This window comes from Schistocerca nitens, chromosome 1, assembly GCF_023898315.1.
Source record: "Schistocerca nitens isolate TAMUIC-IGC-003100 chromosome 1, iqSchNite1.1, whole genome shotgun sequence".
NCBI lineage: Eukaryota > Metazoa > Arthropoda > Insecta > Orthoptera > Acrididae > Schistocerca > Schistocerca nitens.
In genome coordinates this window covers 7,005,430-7,025,833 of record NC_064614.1, presented here as the reverse complement: position 1 = coordinate 7,025,833, position 20,404 = coordinate 7,005,430, and the positions used below count along the sequence as shown (strand labels likewise).

The window sequence follows — 20,404 nt, the reverse complement described above, 5'->3', positions numbered from 1 at the left end:
CAACTGAGTAACACTGTCCGACTGCAACTATCGATATGTCCCGCCATCAAAGTTCAGTTTATACAACGGTGCTGCATATTACATTTAGTTTTACACAGCGCATTACAAAAAAGCATTACAATGACGGTCAAACACACTCGAGCGTTAAAAATTCTGCATACTCATTTAAAAAGAGATTACTGTTGAAATATAAATAAAGCAAAAAGAAACAGTTACATTTCATGCTACAGAACAAAACAAACATTATTCGAAACCGTCAAAGACAAACGTATAGAGTACATGATGCAAAAGAAAAGAAAGAATAGAAAAAAATAATCTATCGTGACTAGCCATATCTTCACAAACGTGAACGTACAACGGCCTAACCCGTGAGAGTAAGCCATGGAAAAGAATATGATGGGCAGAACAGCATTTTGCGGAAGGATGGAGTTGGGTTGGAGCCTTGGGGGAGGGAGTTTGGTTGCAGCAATGGACAGCGCTTCTCTGACGGTTATCGGGGGGCACAAATGCCTCACTAGCTGCTGATAAAGAGTCGCATATCGTCTCAATGCGTGTCGCGAGAACGCTATCACACACGCCTGCTCTTCCTTCCGACAGTTTGCCACCGTGTGCAGTCAGGGGCCCGACGATCGTTTGCTTTTCTTAAGCCAAGTTCCGCCCTAGACAAGGACCGGTCCGCACGCTGTTGCTTACAGGGAGTGTAATACCATAATGTTTTATGCAGGAGTGCTGACCTGCTGTATAGATATGGGAAGGGAGCGCATAACGGCTGGGAAGGGCGGCTATAACGGACACATTAAGGTTTGGTGATTTTTTTTTACCGAAATTGCAATCGATCTGGAAACTCTAAAATCGCAGGGTGCACAGTAAGACTTCCTTTATTACCCGCCATATTTTTTTCATTCTCTTCTCAAAAAAGGAAAGCTGTCTAATAATCACTAATCTGAAAAACATGCGAGTGGCCATTGTGCCCGACAGGATAGGTCGTAATGGCCACAAACCTAAAAAAGGGCTAAGCAAATTTAGAAAACCAGTTTCAACTTCGGAAAATTGTACTAGGAGAAAAAAAGAAGCTATTTACTGTACAAATTACATGTTCAGGGTAAAAAAAATGAAATACGTAATATAATTACTACATAATTTTTCAAGAAAGACTAATTATTACTACAATGAAAAAGTAAAATAACGTGATTAAAAAAAATTTAGGAACAGTCTCTGCACAAATGCTCATTGACATCGTCACCAACAGCCAGGCACTATTCGTGGGCCCACAATGCATATCCTGAGCACTTGATCACAACTCCAGCGTTGGAAATCATTTCTGGAAACGAGAACTCCATCCTTTTTTTTATATATATTCAGGTTCCTTTATTAAAATTTTGCACAATATCGGACAGCTCAAATTGTGTCATTCGCAGACCCATAAAAGTCATCCCGATAACTCTTGTGTTCAACAATAGGAAACGGTCGTAAATTTTCTAATCTTGATTTACGGTAATAATGATTGAAACTCTCCAAATATCTTCTTATTGACAGTATTCAAGAGCTGTTCACATAAATAACAGTACAAACGGAAGAAAAAAGTTTTCATATAGCACGAGTATACAGACTAGGCTTGTTGATAAAATATCGATATATATCAGCAATATATTTTCCCGCGATACATCGATGTATGGATGTCGTAATGACAATACGGAGGGCCGATATTTTTATTTTATACGATTTTTTTTCTTAACTTTCGCTAAATATTTGAAACCGTTCTTTTGAAATTACTGTAGAACATGTTTCACTTTCACTGGTGAAGGAGTCTTACTAGTTTTTGAGTTTTCATGACATCCAGTCATTCTCTTTGACTGTGTGAAGCAAGTACAGGTAGAACAAAGAAGAAGGCGACTGCACTGGAGATTGGCGTTGTGAATGGAACGAGAAGGTTTACACTATGTGATCAAAAGTACCTGACACCCCAAAAAACATCTTTTTCATATTAGGTGCATTGTGCTGCCACGTACTGCCAGGTACTCCATATCAGCGACCTTAGTAGTCTATAGACATCGTGAGAGAGCAGAATGGGGCGCTCCGCGGAACTAACAGGCCTCGAACGTGGTCAAGTGACTGGGTGTCACATGTATCATACGTCTGTACGCGAGATTTCCACACACTTAAACATCCCTAGGTCCACTGTTTCCGATGTGATAGTGAAGTGGAAACGTGAAGGCACAGAAGCTTACAGGCCGACCACGTAAGAGGGTCGTAATGTGTAACAATCAGACATATATCCAGACCATCACACAACAATTCCAAACCGCATCAGGATCCACTGCAAGTACTATGACGGTTACGTGGGAAGTGAGGAAACTCGGATTTCACAGTCGAGCGAGCGGCTGCTCACAAGCCACTCATCACGCCGGTAAACTCCAAGCGATACCTCGCTTGATGGAAGGAGCGTAAACATTGGACGACTGAACATTGGAAAACCGTTGTGCGGAGTGACGAATCACGGTACACAATGTGACGATCCGATGGCAGGGTGTGGGTATGGCGAATGCCAGGTGAACGTCATCTGCCAGCGTGTGTAGTGCCAACAGTAAAATTGGTTCAAATGGCTCTGAGCACTATGGGACTCAACTTCTGAGGTCATTAGTCCCCTAGAACTTAGAACTAGTTAAACCTAACTAACCTAAGGACATCACAAACATCCATGCCCGAGGCAGGATTCGAACCTGCGACCGTAGCGGTCTTGCGGTTCCAGACTGCAGCGCCTTTAACCGCACGGCCACTTCGGCCGGCTAACAGTAAAATTCGGTGGCGGTGGTGTTATCGTGCGGTCGTGCTTTTCATGCACTCTTTGATGTTTTGGGTGACACAGCAAAGGCCTACACTGATGTTTTAAGCATCTTCTTGATTCCCGCCGTTGAAGAGCGATTCGGGGATGACGATTGCATCTTTCAACACGATCGAGCACCTGTTCATAATGCACGGCCTGTGGCGGAGTGGTTACACGACAATTACATCCCTGTAATGGACTGGCCTGCACAGAATCCTGACCTCAATCCTATGGAACACCTTTGGGACGTTTTGGAACACCGATTTCGTGCCAGGCCTCACCGACCGACGTCGGTACCCTCTTCAGTGCAGCACTCCGTGAAGAATGGGCTGCCATTCCCCAAGAAACCTTCCAGCACCTGACTGAACGTATGCCTGCGAGAGTGGAAGCTGTCATCAAGGTTAAGGGTGGGCCAACACCATACTGAATTCCAGCAATACCGATGGAGGGAGCCACGAACTTGTTAGTCATTTTCAGCAAGGTGTCCGGATACTTTTGATCACATAGTGTACTATTATTAGCGAAGTGGGCATCATAAAGCGTGAATATGCATCGTTTTGCTTTCAATTCTTGTTCTAAAGGTATGTCCACAAGATGCTTCTTTCGTCGTGAGCAGTCGCACACTCACCGGAATAAAACGGCATGCACTAAAAGTTGTGGAAAGAACGCATGTGCACATGAACGTTCTCGTATCCACATGTTGCAACATTGCGCTAGCAGTCTGCTATGAATTATCTCCTTTGCTAGGAAGCTTGTGTCGCGTTTATTGTGATGAAGAGGCTACGGAAAATGAAAAGTACTTCATGTATTTCTAATTTAGCCGAAATTGGTTGTGTGACTAAAGCTACGACACGTTTAGCAAGCTGAGCGCTTGATTTCCGTAAATTTGTACGTTTTGCGCAATTCAGTTAGTAAACTGTAATGCTATTTTGCCGAAGTGCAATATTATTGGAGAGCCATGGCATGGGCTGTGGTGTAGAATTCTGATAGCGTACACATGGACTGTAGGTTTACCAGTCAGTTGTCATTTCACAGCAACCAAAGTATGTTAACCGTCTCGCAAATGAATGTTTACATTCGAAACCAGTAACGGCGATTTTTCAATAAGGCAAACAAAAACTGAATTGTGGTCGACTGTTAGCGTACGCTATCAACATATTGCACTCGCCAATCGTGTGTATTTAAGCTACGTTTTGGTGGCCCACACAATGTGCATGCACCGTTCGCATGATCTCATTTCCAACTCGTACGTCAGCATTTCTTTTATCTGCGACGTTTTGTTTCAATTGGGCGTGGGAATATTACCCTGACATGCCGCTATCTCTGCTTTCACTAGAGACAGTTGCGCTATCTAAATGTGTGGAACTGGTGGAGTGTGTTACCGAGAGTCAATAAGTACTATCGCAACGTCAATAAAGTAAAAGTTCGTAAACAGTGAATGATATCTCCCACAAAACTCCACAAAGTTGTGGTCGTATGATATTTCCTACTTTTACTCACACGTGTAACACAAAATTAATTGAGTGCTTTTTTCAGATAGATTAAAAATACGATTGCTTGGCCACTCTATAATAAATATGACTCCCCAGATATCAGTAAACTGCGGAAAGTCTCCCCCCTTACATTACTTGCTCCAACTTGTGGTAGCGTGCTCATGAGTAAGAATGGGTAATTTAATCAACTAAAGTTAGGAGTTCAGAAATGCTATCCTAATGAAGCAGCTATCTTTACATTCAGATGGCACGAAATAAAATTTTCAAAACATAAAACATCACCAACTTGGATCATCTGTGATCTTACTGAAGCGATCAGAATGCGTCAGTCAATATTCTGTTAGAGACGCTGAGTTTTTATGGGACCGATGTTACAGCAACTGCGTGGTTCATTTGATGTTTCAGTAAACAGTATGCAGAAAATTACAGTAGAATGTTCAAATAATTGAGAGAGGGACGTCACGTCGTCTACATGGGTAGATCACAACTAGCTGATTGAATCATGAGTTCACTACTATTTTCGTTTATGTTAATGATCTACCATTGTCAGTGTGTGGATGTTATGTTGACGAGTTGTGCAACGGATTGATCGGAGAAGTACCCTTTGGCTCCTCCAAGAAGCGAATTCCACCCCACACTACTACAGAAGTCAGACAGACGCTCCTAACTTACCAAAAGGAAATACATGAAAAACTTTCAGCAATAAATATCTTCTGGAGTCGTCGGCTGTTAGGAAAAGACACAAAAATATTCTTTTTTCTTACATAACTAGTGGGATACTTGGGTACTGGAGTATTGCTAGTTAGTGTAAGAAAAACTAAACGAACAGAAAATATTATTTATTGGAAAATTTAAAAAAATCAAGTCAAACTTATATTTATAAACTGATACACAAATTTCCAGGATCTTTTCGGAATAGGAGGTTACCTCTTATGGATAGGAATCCTGTTAATGACATTTATATACAAAGTTTGGGAATGCTGTTTTATCCCTTTAAGAATGTTGTTTACTCGGCAGAATGGCTGAGAGCCACACATACTCAAGTTGAATAATTATCCGATCCAATTTTTCTAAGTACGGTCGAGGCTGTCGCGTGAGAAATGCAATGGAGTAACGTGAATGAGGTATGTTATTTGTAATGGAGGAAAGACGGGGCTCGCCTACACTGTAGCGCACAATACCATGAGCTGCAACTACTGCTGCCTGCGTCGTTCGCCGCTGAAAAATAATAAAACTACCTCTTTCTGTCTGCATTGACCTTCGCCAGTCGAACTCTCACTACGCCTTGATGAAGTCAAGGACTCTTATCTGCCCCTACTCTAGCTATTGACATGGCACACTGGTCAGATAACCAGTCTACAGTGATGCCACTCAATGTTCGCTCGCAGGCGCTAACTAATACTCTGCTGTGTTCACACCGCACATTAAGTGTCGCAGCCAACACAGTGAACAAATGCTTAATGGATTGCGAGCGACTCAATATGGAGTATCATTCTGATTCACTAGCGACAGAGGTGCTCTCTCAAGCGGTTCTAGGCGCTACAGTCTGGAACCGCATGACCGCTACGGTCGCAGGTTCGAATCCTGCCTTGGGCATGGATGTGTGTGGTGTCCTTAGGTTAGTTAGGTTTAAGTAGTTCTAAGTTCTAGGGGACTGATGACCTCAGAAGTTAAGTCCTATGGTGCTCAGAGCCATTTGAACCATGCAACTACAGTTAAAAATAAGTCTTTCGTTTACTGGCTGCCAGTTTTTAAGTAGAAATTCGTCAGTGGACTAGAAAGAATTATCCAGGACAAACGGTTTTAAGTTGGGTTTATAGACTTGCTTTGCTGCCTGTCACACATTTTACTTTATTGGGTAATTGATCAATAATTTTTGTTGCTGCATACTGAAGTCCATTCTGAGCCACTGACAACTTTAATAATGTATAATAACGCTTATTTAAACGTCCTGTGTATTTTAATTAACCGATGTCCTATTGTGACACATCAGGTAGCTCCTCACTTAGGCAAAATTTAAGTGCACAAAAGTAGGTACCGTATTCAGAATTATGGTGGAGTTTGCACACGTACATACTGAAAGCACGTTTATAAGCAACTTCGAATATGAACTATAGCTTCACGGTTTATTTACTCAATTATTAACTTTGTTGTCGATCCATTACAGTTTGAGAGTAACATAGATATTCACGAATACAATACTAAAGGAAAATTAAACTGAACTTTCCTCCAGCGAATTTAATTTTTTCGCAGCAATGAGTGAAATGCACAGCTGAAATTCTCTCAAACGACAGTCGCCCATGACAATTAAATGTGTGACTTTCAGCAGAACTATTTTCACACGTAGATTAAAGAAATTTTCCTTTAAATGTCCTAAACTACTGAGGAATTCTGGAACACAAATAAACGAATTATAAACCCGGCATAGAGACTGCCATATTTTAATAAACAGCGGAAACTGAAACAAGTGAAAGTATATGATGATAAACGCGAAAACATTCTGGAAAACATGGGTCCGCAAATGAGCTGTGTGCGAGATGGTTGCGAATTTGTAGTTATTAGCCCTTCTTGGTGGCGCTCAAAACGTAATAGTCTTGCAGTAGTAGCATATTTCACGGATGCTTTTGTGGGAATTTGCAACGTCAGAATTAACAAGTACCACTGCATTCTTCCGTTCAACAGTTTTCGACTGCCTCTAAAAAAGTGTATCGTTGCACCTTTTTTTAAACTTTAGTTTTATCACACTGTTCGGTTGACACAAGAGTTAAGAGTTTTAATCATACAACAAAATTATATGCTCCCTCTGCGGTAAACATTCTTCCGATATCTTCAACCGTTCACAAAATAAAAGATAAATGGAACATGCCACTAACTAACTAATCATTCTGGGAATGGTGTTTGCCTCCGCACAAAATACACGGTTAACGAAACCCAGTAAACTGCCCCCGGTAATATATTGGACGGCTGTTGTGAGGCAGCTGAGTTCAAATGAAAGATCTGCTAGTGCTGTTATGAAAATAATAAAAAAATAACCTTGAAGGCGCCCGTCCAGCATAGTGATTAATCATTTTTACTCTCAACACTAGAGCCAAACAAACATCATCTCCCATGGTAAATAGGCGTGTCAAGCTAAACTTTGTGGCACAGGTAGCTAACACGCTTCGACATGGCGGTGCTTGGCTTGATATACGGGTACACAGTTCGAATCCCAGATGCGGCCTAAAATATGTTTTTACCTCTTTTTCTTAGTCACCAGTGTTGCGACTGATTTGCTTGCGCTAGCGGCAAACACTTTTTCCTCTTTTTGCACCCGGTGGATGTCCAGCAGCAGATATTTCTCCCACCACATTAGGGAAGACGTCCTCGGCGCTACTCCGGTTGAAGCCACCTCGGCGATACGTTGGGACTGACGTAAATTATTATAGATCAGAAAGAGCCGAGAAGGCGCCGCCACAGTTAAGGTGTTCTCGAGTGACAAGAGATGTGTCGACGATAAGATAGCACTCAGCCGTCATCAGAAACGGCCGCATCTGCCGAGAGCCGTGCTATCGGCGAGTAGGAGTGCCTTATCGCGTCTCCTGACCCGCTTACTTGTCTGGGTTCCATACAAGCGCTGAAGGTTCCACCGTACTGCGAATTGTGCTGGAGTATAGCAACTTGCGTAATGCGTTGTTGGGTGTAATGAACACACGTTTTATAACGCTTAAGGAAAAATCATAGTTGGAAACTCCTTAACGCTTGCTCGTACCTCTTACAGCCCCATTATTAAATCAATACGAAATCTTTCCTCATCCTGTGCCAATCATTTCATACGGACGTAATTGCTACTCCCAAAATCTGCTATTTGTTTTGTCCGTTTAAGTCTCCTATTTTTCCCTACTACCGCCAGTTTAACTAATCACGGATATTGTAAAAGACGTCTCACAACCAGTCCCTTTTTTGGTAAAGGTCGTCCATAGACTTAATTCCTTAGTACTTTTTCAGTTAGTACTTCACCTGTCTGGTAATTTTTTTCATCGACACCACTGCATTTTAATACTTTGAGTTTACTCTTCCCTAGATTAATAATTTTCATTTCACTTCTCTACGATACTGTGCCTTCCACAAACCAAGAACCATGCCGCAATGAATAGTTTCCGTGCTTCGACTATAGAGACAACCGTACCGACGGTGCATGCACATCGGAGAAATATTTTGGAGGGAACATATGGTTCGTGAAGGGGGACAGCAGCCTTTACAATGCACACAGGTGCAACAGTCTCGACCATTTAATAATCTAGCCTTTTAACATTAATGAACATGAACCTGATAGTTGGTATTGGTAAAAGTTGAAAAGCTTCAAGAAATTACAATACGTTAAGGCAGGTGGCAATGAATTAGAGACAACAGGTGAAAGGAATGAATAGTGGCTTGGAAAGGGGTTAGAAGATGGAAAAACACAAGTAAAACAACGGTAATGGAGACAAGTCGTATCAAATGATAGGAGACTGTTGGAATTATATTAGGTTCAAATCAAACGGCTCTGAGCACTATGGGACTTAACACCTGAGGTCATCAGTCCCCTAGAAGCTAGAACTACTTAAACCCAACCAACCTAAGGACATCACACATATCCATGCCGGAGGCAGGATTCGAACCTGCGACCCTAGTAATCGCGCGGTTCCGGACTGAAGCGCCTCGAACCGCTCGGCCACTACAGGCCGGCAATTAGATTAGGAAAAAAATGTTGACATGTGTGTGAATTCCTAAGGGACCAAACTGCTGAGATCATCGGTCCCTAGACTTACACACTACTTTAACTTAAACTAACTGATGCTAAGAACAACACATACATCCGTACCCGAGGGAGGACTCGAACCTCCGACGCGAAGGTCCACGCAGTCCGTGACATGGCGCCCTAAACAGCGCGGCCATTCCGCGCGGCGGAATTACTTTAGGAAATGAGGCACTAAAAGTAGTAGACAAGTTTTGCTATTTCGGCACCGAAGTAAATTACGGTGACAACAGTAAAGATGATATAGAATACATACTGGCAAATGGTCAAATTGTCTTGACAATCATATTTTCACATCGACTATCAGTTTAAACGAATGGAAGACTTTTCTCAAAACACTTGTCAGTAGTGTAGCCGTACACGGAGTTGAAACGTATGGTATAAACATTTCAGGCAAAAGGAGAACGGAAGCCTTCCAAAATGTGGTGTTACACAAGAACGTAGAAAATTATATGGGAGCGGCTAAGTTAATGAGGAGACGCTGAATCGAATGTAGGGAGTGTGTGTGTGAGAGAGAGAGGGCTTTGTTGCACAATATGACTAAAACAAGGGCTCCATCGGTAGAACACACTTTTAGGAATCACGGAAAAGTCAATTTGATGATGGAGGAAAATATGGGAAGGGAAGAAGCGGTTAAAATTGTTGAGTGAGAGCAGGCCCCGAATTCACTAAAAGGGTGAAGTGGATGTAGGTAGCAGTAGATGCGCAGAGATAAAGAAGATATTTAACGGTGCACACTAGCGTGGAAATATTTATCAAGCCAGTCTGCGGACAGACCAAAATAGCAACAATACAACTGTGCTTCAGACATAAACTTGTAGGAATTTTTCCCCAGTATGTGATAAGATTTCTGTTTCGTTGAAGAAAGACATTTACTTCTGATATCTTCCTTGTTCCTGAGGTCCTATGTTTGGAGGAAGCGCTGAAAGATAGAAATTTGTTCTACTTGCAGCTCTCTACCGGGACAGAGTAACGAGCCAGTCAATGGAACAGTAAACAAATCGCTAGTACGACGGTGTAAGACATAGGGATGTTTTTGCATGTAAATACGCACGCCAAACAAAAATTTATCATTACTAAAAGCGTCACTCTACAACCCTGTAACAGGATCTCTGTCCTTGATGATGGTTCAATTCGGTGAGGAAGAGAGTCGACAGATTGCTTCAGATGCCCCATATCCAGCTGAGGACCCCTCCCCCCCCCCCCCCCCCACACCATTGCTGATTAGATCCCGTTCAGTAATCATATTGCGACAATGTTGATTCCTACGTTTCACCCGCTGACTCAGTCCGAGACGTTTTCTGTATGTCTATGATCGGGTGCTGTGCGATAGGGAATCTGTTAGTCAAACGAGGAACGGATGCGTGCAGCCTTATGAATATGGCTCTTTCCGTCTTGGAAGATGGCTCAACACGAAAATTCAGAAGAAAGGGCAACACTTGGCCGACAAAAATGTGGAAATAAACATCGTGGCTCATGTTGACGGTAACCTGAATGAGTGGGTTCCGATCATGGTACAAAAGCACCTGCATATTATCACGGAACTACACTACTGGCCATTAAAATTGCTACACCAAGAAGAAATGCAGATGATAAACGGGTATTCGTTGGACAAATATATTATACTAGAACTGACATGTGATTACATTTTCACGCAATTTGGGTGCATAGATCCTGAGAAATCAGTACCCAGAACAACCACCTCTGGCCGTAATAACGGCCTTGCTACGCCTGGGCATCGAGTCAAACAGAGCTTGGATGGCGTGTACAGGTATAGCTGCCCATGCAGTTAAAACACAGTTCATCAAGAGTAGTGACTGGCGTATTGTGAAGAGCCAGTTACTCGACCACCATTGACCATACGCATAGTATTTTCCTGTCGGTTAAATTTCGCGTCTGTAGCACGTCATCTTCGTGATGTAGCAATTTTAATGGTCAGTAGTGTACATTCGCCCAGAGCTACACAGTTTACACACTTGACCGACCTATTCATGCAGACGATACCTTTCATCATTTGAAAAGGGGAAATATCGGCTACGTCATACATCTACAGGTAGCAGCTATCCTGTCTCCGCGTTGTTTGGCCCGCTGATGTTATACAGCTTAATGTGTCGCTGTGAGTAATAGCTTTCAGCGAGGTAACCAACACAACATATTCGTAGCATGCCCACACGTTCACTGGTTGAAATCGAACCTCATTCATTGATAGCAGCAGTTCTTATAATCGGGTATGGAACCATAGTCACTGACAAGGCGGGTCACTTGTCTCTACTTCCTATCAGGTATCACCCTTTTACGACCACTGTTGTAATGCCATTTTACATGGTTGCGAGTGCTACGCACTCCATGTAGACAGTCCGCGCTGATGTACCAATAAATCGGGCAACTTCAGTCATGGTGCGGCCACCGTCACGTCCAACGACTGCAACATTCAAGCACTTGAATGCCATGAGTTACGTCAGCGGTGGTGACCACATGATCGAGAGGTATCAGTTTTACACCATCTACAATAATACAAAGGGGCCAGTGTCCTCAGTTACAAGGTTTTGTATGTCCATCCTTTTAGCAGGAGGTTTCTGGGACGACGGCCGTTTACTATCGCGGCAAGTAAATAAAAACACCTACAGCCGTCCTTACGATTTTATTTTATTTTGTCACTGCCAGTTTCAACGCTTCAGTGCGTCATCAAATGCCCAATTTGAATGGTTCTCGCGTCAATTGGCAGTTGATGGTTGGAGTGCTGACACACTGTCTGCGTATCCAGTAAGGCTGGCAGCTGATGTATGCATGGGGATCATATCAACCTGTATCGCATCAAAAACAGCCTGAAGATGTCGCACTGAAGCGTTGAAACTGGTAGCGATCAAATGAAATAAAATCATAGGGAGGGTTGTATGTTTTTTATTTACTTGTCAGTTACAAGGGGTGTTCAATATGTGACATATTATTCCCCACTCTTCTGGCTAAAAACCCTATCTTCAAGCATAATCCCCGTTCAATGCGACAGCCTCACTCCACGTTACTGGGAGGGCCTGTAGCCCCTCACGGTACCACCCTACAGGTCGACGTCGGTGCCAGCGTCTTGCTGCGTCACTAACCTCCCCATCATCAAGGTAATGTTTCCCGCGTAGTGAATCCTTCGTTGGGCCAAACGGACGGAAGTCGGAAGGTGCGAGAGCCGGGCTGTAGGGTGGATGAGGAGAACCGCAAATGGTCGACGAGTTGTCAGCACTACCAACAGAGACGCCCAGCTGAGAAGCGAGGTGTTTGATTGTGATCCGTCATCACGTCGAATGAGTGTGTCCGCACGTTCCAACACTGCAGCGATCACAACAGTCCGACACGCGGGAGCTCGGACAGGTTTGCGCGACCTTGTTGCGATTATGACAGACGCCTCGCCCAACGACTCACCGTGCTTTTGTTCACTGCCAGGCCTCCGCAGGCGTCCTGCAAGCGCCTACGAATATCTGCGAGGCTGTGGTTTTCGGCCAAAGGCAACTCAATGGTAGCTCTCTGCTTGGAATGCACGCATCCGTTACAGTCGCCGCCACCTATCGGAACTTCATTTAACTTCAGGGGCTGAAGAGGGAATATTCCACGTCGGACCACAACAGATTCCGCATTTTTTTCAACAGAAATTCGCCGAGAAAAAGATGTGTTGCATTACTTATTGAACGCTACTTGTTTACGTGGGTGACTAATATTTTGTCCCGTGACTGCAGACAGTTTGATGGATTTTCTTTACCAGGCTTACCGGAATTCCATGGAAACACAGTGCCGCAGGACACACTAATGTGGACGAGCTGCTAACGCTGATGGAAGCAGGTGGTGATGGGAGCGTCCCGCCAGCCGCCGGCTGCTGCTACTCACCTGCTCAGGACGCACGGACATGGCGCGGCTCAGGGCAGAGGGCGAGTCGCGACTGGTGAGGGCACAACTACCGTACCGCCTGCCGCCGGCCGCCGGCCCTATCTTATCTGAGATTTGCCGACTGCCAAACACGTCAGCGGACTCCCGCTCCCTGTCTCCCCATCACGTGACCGGACGCGCCTCCGCAGAAGATCCGTTCAATTGGGAGTCGCAGACGCAATTGCCCAATTGTTTTGTTGTAGACCGAAGCGGATGGCTCACACGAACTACGCAACTTGTTCAAAAATGCCCTTACCGCCTGTACCCTAATTCGGCAACCACCAGCGGATTTGTAATATTCTCTTGATCAACCCCAAAACACGTCAATAAGCCACCGGGCTGGAACTGTAAGTACTTGTTTAAATGCGAACATTTTTAGTTTAGGCTTTACCGTGTCTGTTATTGACATTAAATAAAACAACAAGTTTACTGTTACCAGTCACTGTTTATTTATCCCTACGACGCGTTTCAAAGGTTTAAACCTCCATCATCAGGTGGATTTACAATTGCTAGTATGAAATTTGTGTGTGTGTTGTGTTACGATTTTTTGGAGGAACTTATGATACTCGCCATATTTGTTTACAGAATATAACAGTATACGTGTGATGAGTTACGACAGTTAAAGGAACCTGTGACCACTGGAGGTACTTTATTTTACTTATTTTATGTTTACCGTCAGATACGCGTTTAATTTTTTGACAAAAGAAACCCAAAACCATAGTGTTTTGTTTTTCCACTAGACATTGCCGTAAGTTTCTCCAAAAAATCGTAACACAATACACACACAAATGTCATACTAGCAATTGTAAATCTACCTGATGATGCAGTTTGAAACCTTTCAAACGTGACTGGTAACAGTAAACTTGATGTTTCATTTAATGTAAGTACCTCTATTCAGGTCATATTTTTATCTAAAGGTAACATTTAAGGTTTGTATACGTGTCACTAAGTCCACTCTGTCCATTTTACCATTATCCTACTGTTAAAGTCTGTTCTGGCGAACACTTGTCTTTATTTCGTTGTCAGTTCGTGGGACGAACAAGGACGTGACGCAGCAGATTGTAAGAATCTGTTTGCGTTAATAATTATTGACAAAATTGTAAATGTTAGTGTGAGCTGATTAAAAGATTTAAAATCGGAGCGAAATCTGTGGTATACATTTGTCGTTGTCCAAAGAACAAACCACTCACTTGCCCATGAGGGCATGAGAAGCAGTTCTGCTAGTATAAAAGGAGGCGGCAAGTAGTGTGTTGTCAGTTGCCGTTTGGTAGCCGTAGCAAGCGGATCACTATAAATAAGTGCTCGCCGCTGCGGGGGCTGAGAGGTGTAGTTGCCCACGGTTCCGTGCGCACAGAGCAGATTGTCGTGTTGCTGCTTTCACAGCGTCAGCAAACTGTCCTGAGTCGCGGGCGCTCTTTGAGTTGAGGAAGATGTCTCGAAAAGAAGACGACAATGAAAACGACCAGAGGCTCCTCGGTGGCATGACCCGAGAAGTCAGGCAAGGTAAAAAGACCGGTAGACGAACCGAGTGCAATCAATTAAGGGGACAGAGCACCCGACGAGCAGATGATCCGGGGCTCTCTCTCACTTTGTACATCCAACTTAAGGATGTGTGAGATCCTCGGACAGCTGGAAGCTGTTGCCAAAGGGAAGATGAGCGTCCAGTGTCTCAGGATGAAGATGCTCTCCTCAAGCTGGGCGTCGACAGCCAGGATGACTACGAGGCCCTCTCTCCACTCCTGGGCAAATACAGTGCCCCGGCACCGCGGAGGGAGCTGCAGGGGACCACAAATAAGACGGCAAACAAGACCGACCTGAGAGGACTACTCTAGAAGTAAATTCAACTACACTATTCGCCATTAAAACTGCTACACCACGAAGATGACGTGTTACAGACGCGAAATTTAACCGACAGGAAGAAGATGCTGTGATATGCGAATGATTAGCTTTTCAGAGCATTCACACAAGGTTGTCGCCGGTGGCGACACCTACAACGTGCTGACTTGAGGAAAGTTTCCAACCGATTTCTCATATACAAACAGCAGTTGACCGGCATTGCCTGGTGAAACGTTGTGATGCCTCCTGTAAGGAGGAGAAATGCGTTCCATCACGTTTCCGACTTTGATAAACGTCGGATTGCAGCCTATCGTGATTGCGGTTTATCGTATCGCGACATTGCTGCTCGCGTTGGTCGAGATCCAATGACTGTTAGCAGAATATGGAATCGGTGGGTTCAGGAGGGTAATACGGAACGCCGTGCTGGATCCCAACGGCCTCGTACCACTAGCAGTCGAGACGACAGGCATCTTATCCGCATGGCTGTAACGGATCGTGCAGCCACGTCTCGGTCCCTGAGTCAACAGATAGGGACGTTTGCAAGACAACAACCATCTGCACGAACGGTTCGTCGACGTTTGCATCAGCATGGACTATCAGCTCGGAGACCGTGGCTGCGGTTACCCTTGACGCTGCATCACAGACAGGAGCACCTGCGATGGTGTACTCGACGACGAACCTGGGTACACGAAAGGCAAAACGTCATTTTTTCGGATGAATCCAGGTTCTGTTTACAGCATCATGATGGTCGCATCCGTGTTTGGCGACATCGCGGTGAACGCACATTGGAAGCGTGTATTCGTCATCGCCATACTGGCGTATCACCTGGCGTGATGGTATGCGGTGCCATTGGTTACACGTCTCGGTCACCTCTTGCTCGCATTGACGGCACTTTGAACAGTGGACGTTACATTTCAGATGTGTTACGACCCGAGGCTCTACCCTTCGTTCGATCCCTGCGAAACCGTACATTTCAGCAGGATAATGCACGACCGCATGTTGCAGGTCCTGTACGGATCTTCCTGGATACAGAAAATGTTCGACTGCTGCACTGGCCAGCACATTCTCCAGATCTCTCACCAATTGAAAACGTCTGGTCAACGGTGGCCGAGCAACTGGCTCGTCACAATACGCCAGTCACTACTCTTGATAAACTGTGGTATCGTGATGAAGTTGCATGGGCACCTGTACGTGTACACGCCATCCAAGCTCTGTGTGACTCAATGCCCAGCCGTATCAAGGCCGTTATTACGGCCAGAGGTGGTTGTTCTAGGTACAGATATCTCAGGATCTATGCACCCAAATTGCGTGAAAATGTGATCACATGTCAGTTCCAGTATAATATATTTGTCCAATGAATACCCGTTTATCATCTGCATTTCTTGTTGGTGTAGCAATTTTAATGGCCAGTAGTGTAAATACCTAGGAATTACAATTACGAACGTCTTAAACTGGAAGGAACGCATAGAAAATGTTGTGGGGAAGGTTAATCAAAGACTGTGTTTTTTGGCAAGACACTTCGAAAATTTTACAGGTGCACTAAATAGACTGCCTACACTACTCTTGCCGGCCTGAGTCGCCGTGCGGTTCTAGGCGCTACAGTCTGGAGTCGAGCGACCGCTAAGGTCGCAGGTTCGAATCCTGCCTCGGACATGGATGTGTGTGATGTCCTTATGTTAGTTAGGTTTAAGTAGTTCTAAGTTCTAGGCGACTGATGACCTCAGAAGTTAAGTCGCATAGTGCTCAGACCCATTTCAACCATTATTACACTACTCTTGTGCGTCCCCTTTTGGAGTACAGCTGCGCGGTCTTGGATCCTTACTAGATAGGATTAACGGAAAACAAAGGAGAGCAGCATGATCCGTATTATCGCGAAATAGGGGAGAGAATGTCTTTGACATGATACAGAATTTGGGTTGGACATAATTAAAACGGCGTTTTTCGTTGCGGCGAAGTCTTCCCACCTACTTCCTCCTCTGCATGCGAAAATATTTTGTTGACGCCGATCTACATAGGAGAAACGATCGTCATAATGAAAATAAGGGAAATCAGAGGTTGCACTGAAAGATACAGGTGTTTGTTTCTATCGCATACTGTTGGAGATTGTAATAGTAGATAATTATTGCGAAGGCGGTTCGATGAACCCTCAGCCAGGCACTTAAGTATCATTTGCAGGGTATCCATGTAGATACAGATGTAGATGCTAATATGGTCCGCAAGAAGCCTACTGCGCGCAGGTTTTTGTGATGTGGTTCTAATGGAACACAACAAAAGCAACTAGAGGAAGACTCCGCCCTTCATCCAGGAGCCAAGGACAATGATGTGAAGAGAACCAGATTTTTGTGCTGCACAGCCTGCTCGGTTTCAGACTGTAGGCAAAGCATCTCCCAGCGAGACCTGACAAGGAGCCTCAGAGCTTCAAGTGTCAGGAGGAATGGCATGTTGCAAAATATTTTTGCAACGAGCCGAAGTGTGTGAAGTGCGGCGGCAAACACGACACTCGTGCCTGTACACTGAGCAGAGAAGAGTAGCCGACGTGCGCTCGATGTAGCGGACCTCACTTTGCAAACTGGCGCGGCCGCCCGGCTTGCACCAGCTGCGGCGCCGAAAGCCACCCAAAGAAGCAGATGACACAACAGGGGATGTCACAGCAAATGGCGCGCGAAAGAAACGAAGGAGTAGGAAGAGACGACCATGCGGTAGACCCGCCACACCGCCTTCCGAACTACCCAGAGGCGCCACGGTAGCCGTCTACCCAGCCGCAACCCCTCCATCCCACGCCAGTGAGAGTCTGGTGGTGGGGATGACGGATGTGCGGCGCAGAGCGGAGAAGATCAGTGCCGGCACATCACGATCAGAGGACCCTGTACGATGACTTCAGAGAAAAAAAGCACTCCGTCTTCAGACCACGAGTGGCCTACCGGGACCATCCGACCGCCGTGTCATCCTCAGGTGAGGATGCGGTTGGGAGGGGCGTGGGGTCAGCACACCGCTCTCCCGGTCGTTATGATGGTATTCTTGACCGAAGCCGCTACTATTCGGTCGAGTAGCTCCTCAATTGGCATCATGAGGCTGAGTGCACCCCGAAAAATGACAACAGGGCATGGCGGCTGGATGGTCACCCATCCAAGTGCCGGCCACGCCCAACAGCGCTTAACTTCGGTGATCTCACGGGAACCGGTGTATCCACTGCGGCAATGCCGTTGCCCATGACTTCAGAGAGGCACTCCGAAAAGCTGAGACTCGCTTCCAAGCCGCGCTCCATGCCGATATGAATGTGGGCTGTCCCTTACTGAGGTAGGTCAGCGGCCACAGGTCGCGTGAGGCGCAAACCAGCGCGATGACGTGCGTCCCAGCGGCCTTCCGGACGAAGACTCGCAGACAAGAGCACTAGGCAACGCAGGCTGCACAGGTGACGAACGAGACGACCAGCGTACATAAGACGACGGCCACCGGCAAAACGCAACTGGAGAGTATAAGAGAAGGCAAACATGTAACACATCAGCCGGAGATGGTCGACTAAGAAGTCATGATAGCTGCTGAACTTCATCGAGCGACTACGCATGGAGTAAGCAGAAATTTGAATAAGAGAAAGCGGAAGAGGCCTACTATCCAAAGTGCTGCCTTCCTGGGGCCGTATTGGAGGCGGGATGTATTCACCTGGAGGTAAGACAGCCCCCACGATCAAAGAGGAACCAGCAAAGGGGGCGAGCAGGCGAACATCGAGATAGAACAGCGCATACGCGCAACCGTAATCCGCCACCAAAATAGGTATTAAATCACCAGCAATTCTGGCCGGGTTTTGGAGATTTTCCTTCACTGAAACTTTTCTCACAAACTCCTCCAAGCAAATTCCCAATTTCGAGATACAAGTCCCACCCCCCCCCCACCCCCCCCACCCCCCCACCCCCGGTAATATAGCACCAAAGCAAGCAAATGTAGTAAAGAACAGTACAAAATAAATGTCGTACCCGTTTGGCCAGAAAAACAACTTATATCACGCTCTAGTTAGGCTAGCCCTCACCCTCATGGGAGGGAATGAAAAGTGCTTACAAAACTGTTAAATGGAGAAACAGTAACAGGAAAATAGGTCGGTCAAGAGAGCTCCGCGACTTCGAATGTGCACTAGTCATTGGATGTCAACAAGGTAACAGATATGTCAGAGACATTTCAGTCCTTCCTAAGCTGCCCATTTCGGCTGTTCATCACGTTATCATGAACTGGAAACCCGAAGGGGCAACCATAGCTAAACCAAGACCACGCAGACCTGAAGTATTGACGGATGGGGACATCAAGCATTGTGGATTACGTGAAATCAGTGGAAGGAACCAATCGTGAGTTTCAGCTTCCAGCTAGCACGACTGTGCATAGGGACTTAAAAAGAATTGGATATACTGTTCGAGCAGTTCCACACAAGCCACTCCTTTCTCTAGTCAGTGCAAAGCGACGTTTGAGATGGTGTAAACAGCGGCGTCACTGGACAGTGGATGACTGGAAATGAGTGATTTGGAGTGATGTTTGACAATGATTCACGCTATAACTTGTGCCAACCTGATAAAAAGTTTTGGGTCTGACGAATGTCTGGAGGGCGTTACCTGTCATCATTGGTAGAGCCAACAGCGAAGTACCAAGGCTGTGGTGTTAGGTAAGGGGGTGTTTTTCGTGATCATGGTGTGGTCCCCTTATTGTGCTTGAGAAAATGCTGAGTGCAGGTGGGTGTACACACACCTACATCTACATCTACATCTACATGACTACTCTGCAATTCACACTTAAGTGCCTGGCAGAGGGTTCTTGGAACCAGCTGTAGACTGCTTCTCTACAGCCTCACTTTCACACTCATAGGACAAATAAACTCTTAAATCTTTCTGTGCGAGATCTCTCTTATGTTATTATGATGATCATTTCTTCCTACGTTACAGCATTGTTACTTCTTAAAGTACAGGAACAGTTCGATGACAATGATTATATCAGAATTACAATACATCCTGTCATAAAGAATCATGTGCGAGGCAATGGCCTGCCTGTGTACAGTAACAATCCTCAAATGGGCTGGCCTGGACACAATGAAACATTTTGGGTCATCGCTCCAGACCCTGGTGCCCATCGTCACTACCTGCTCTCGTTTTGGCTCCTGTGGAAGAATAGGCTGCCACTACTCCATAGACTTTCAGACGACACCTCTTTGAAAGATTCACCAGAAGAGTTCAAGCCGCCATTACGGCAAAGGATAGACACATAACATACTAATTTCACTAATTGGAGGTCGGATATTTTCGATCAGATATTGTATGTACACGTTCTTCTACGTGATGGATGATTTACAGAATGGGGATATAGGGATTAGTGGACGTTTCCTTTTGTTAACTGCGGAGTTCGTTCCAAATGAAATCGCTCAACACAGAAAAGGAGACTGGTGCTAATGGGATAACTACATAATTCTACATACAGTAATCGTCTAACAGCAAGCGTTCCTCATTAACGGAAAAATGTGCAAGTCATCCCCATTTCCAAGAAGGGTCGTCGAAGAGATGCTCAAAGCTGTAGGCCTATAATACTGTTACAGAA

The 20,404-nt window shown here is 45.1% G+C and overlaps 1 protein-coding gene across 3 annotated transcripts in view; it reads right to left on the bottom strand.

Annotated features, from left to right (window-relative positions):
* Nucleotides 1–20,404, bottom strand: part of LOC126240414 (EF-hand calcium-binding domain-containing protein 4A-like) — a 794,844-nt gene that overhangs the window by 119,595 nt on the left and 654,845 nt on the right. Inside the window, exon 1 of one of the 3 annotated variants that reach the window (XM_049947924.1) lies at nucleotides 12,962–13,044. The exons of 1 other annotated variant lie outside the window; for it this stretch is intronic. In XM_049947924.1, the coding sequence (XP_049803881.1) occupies nucleotides 12,962–12,982 (21 nt within the window). In that variant the 5' untranslated portion in view covers nucleotides 12,983–13,044. Of the gene's footprint in view, nucleotides 1–7,553; nucleotides 7,571–12,961; nucleotides 13,045–20,404 lie in introns of those variants that run through there. One more of the 3 variants, XM_049947925.1, reaches the window with a different exon arrangement.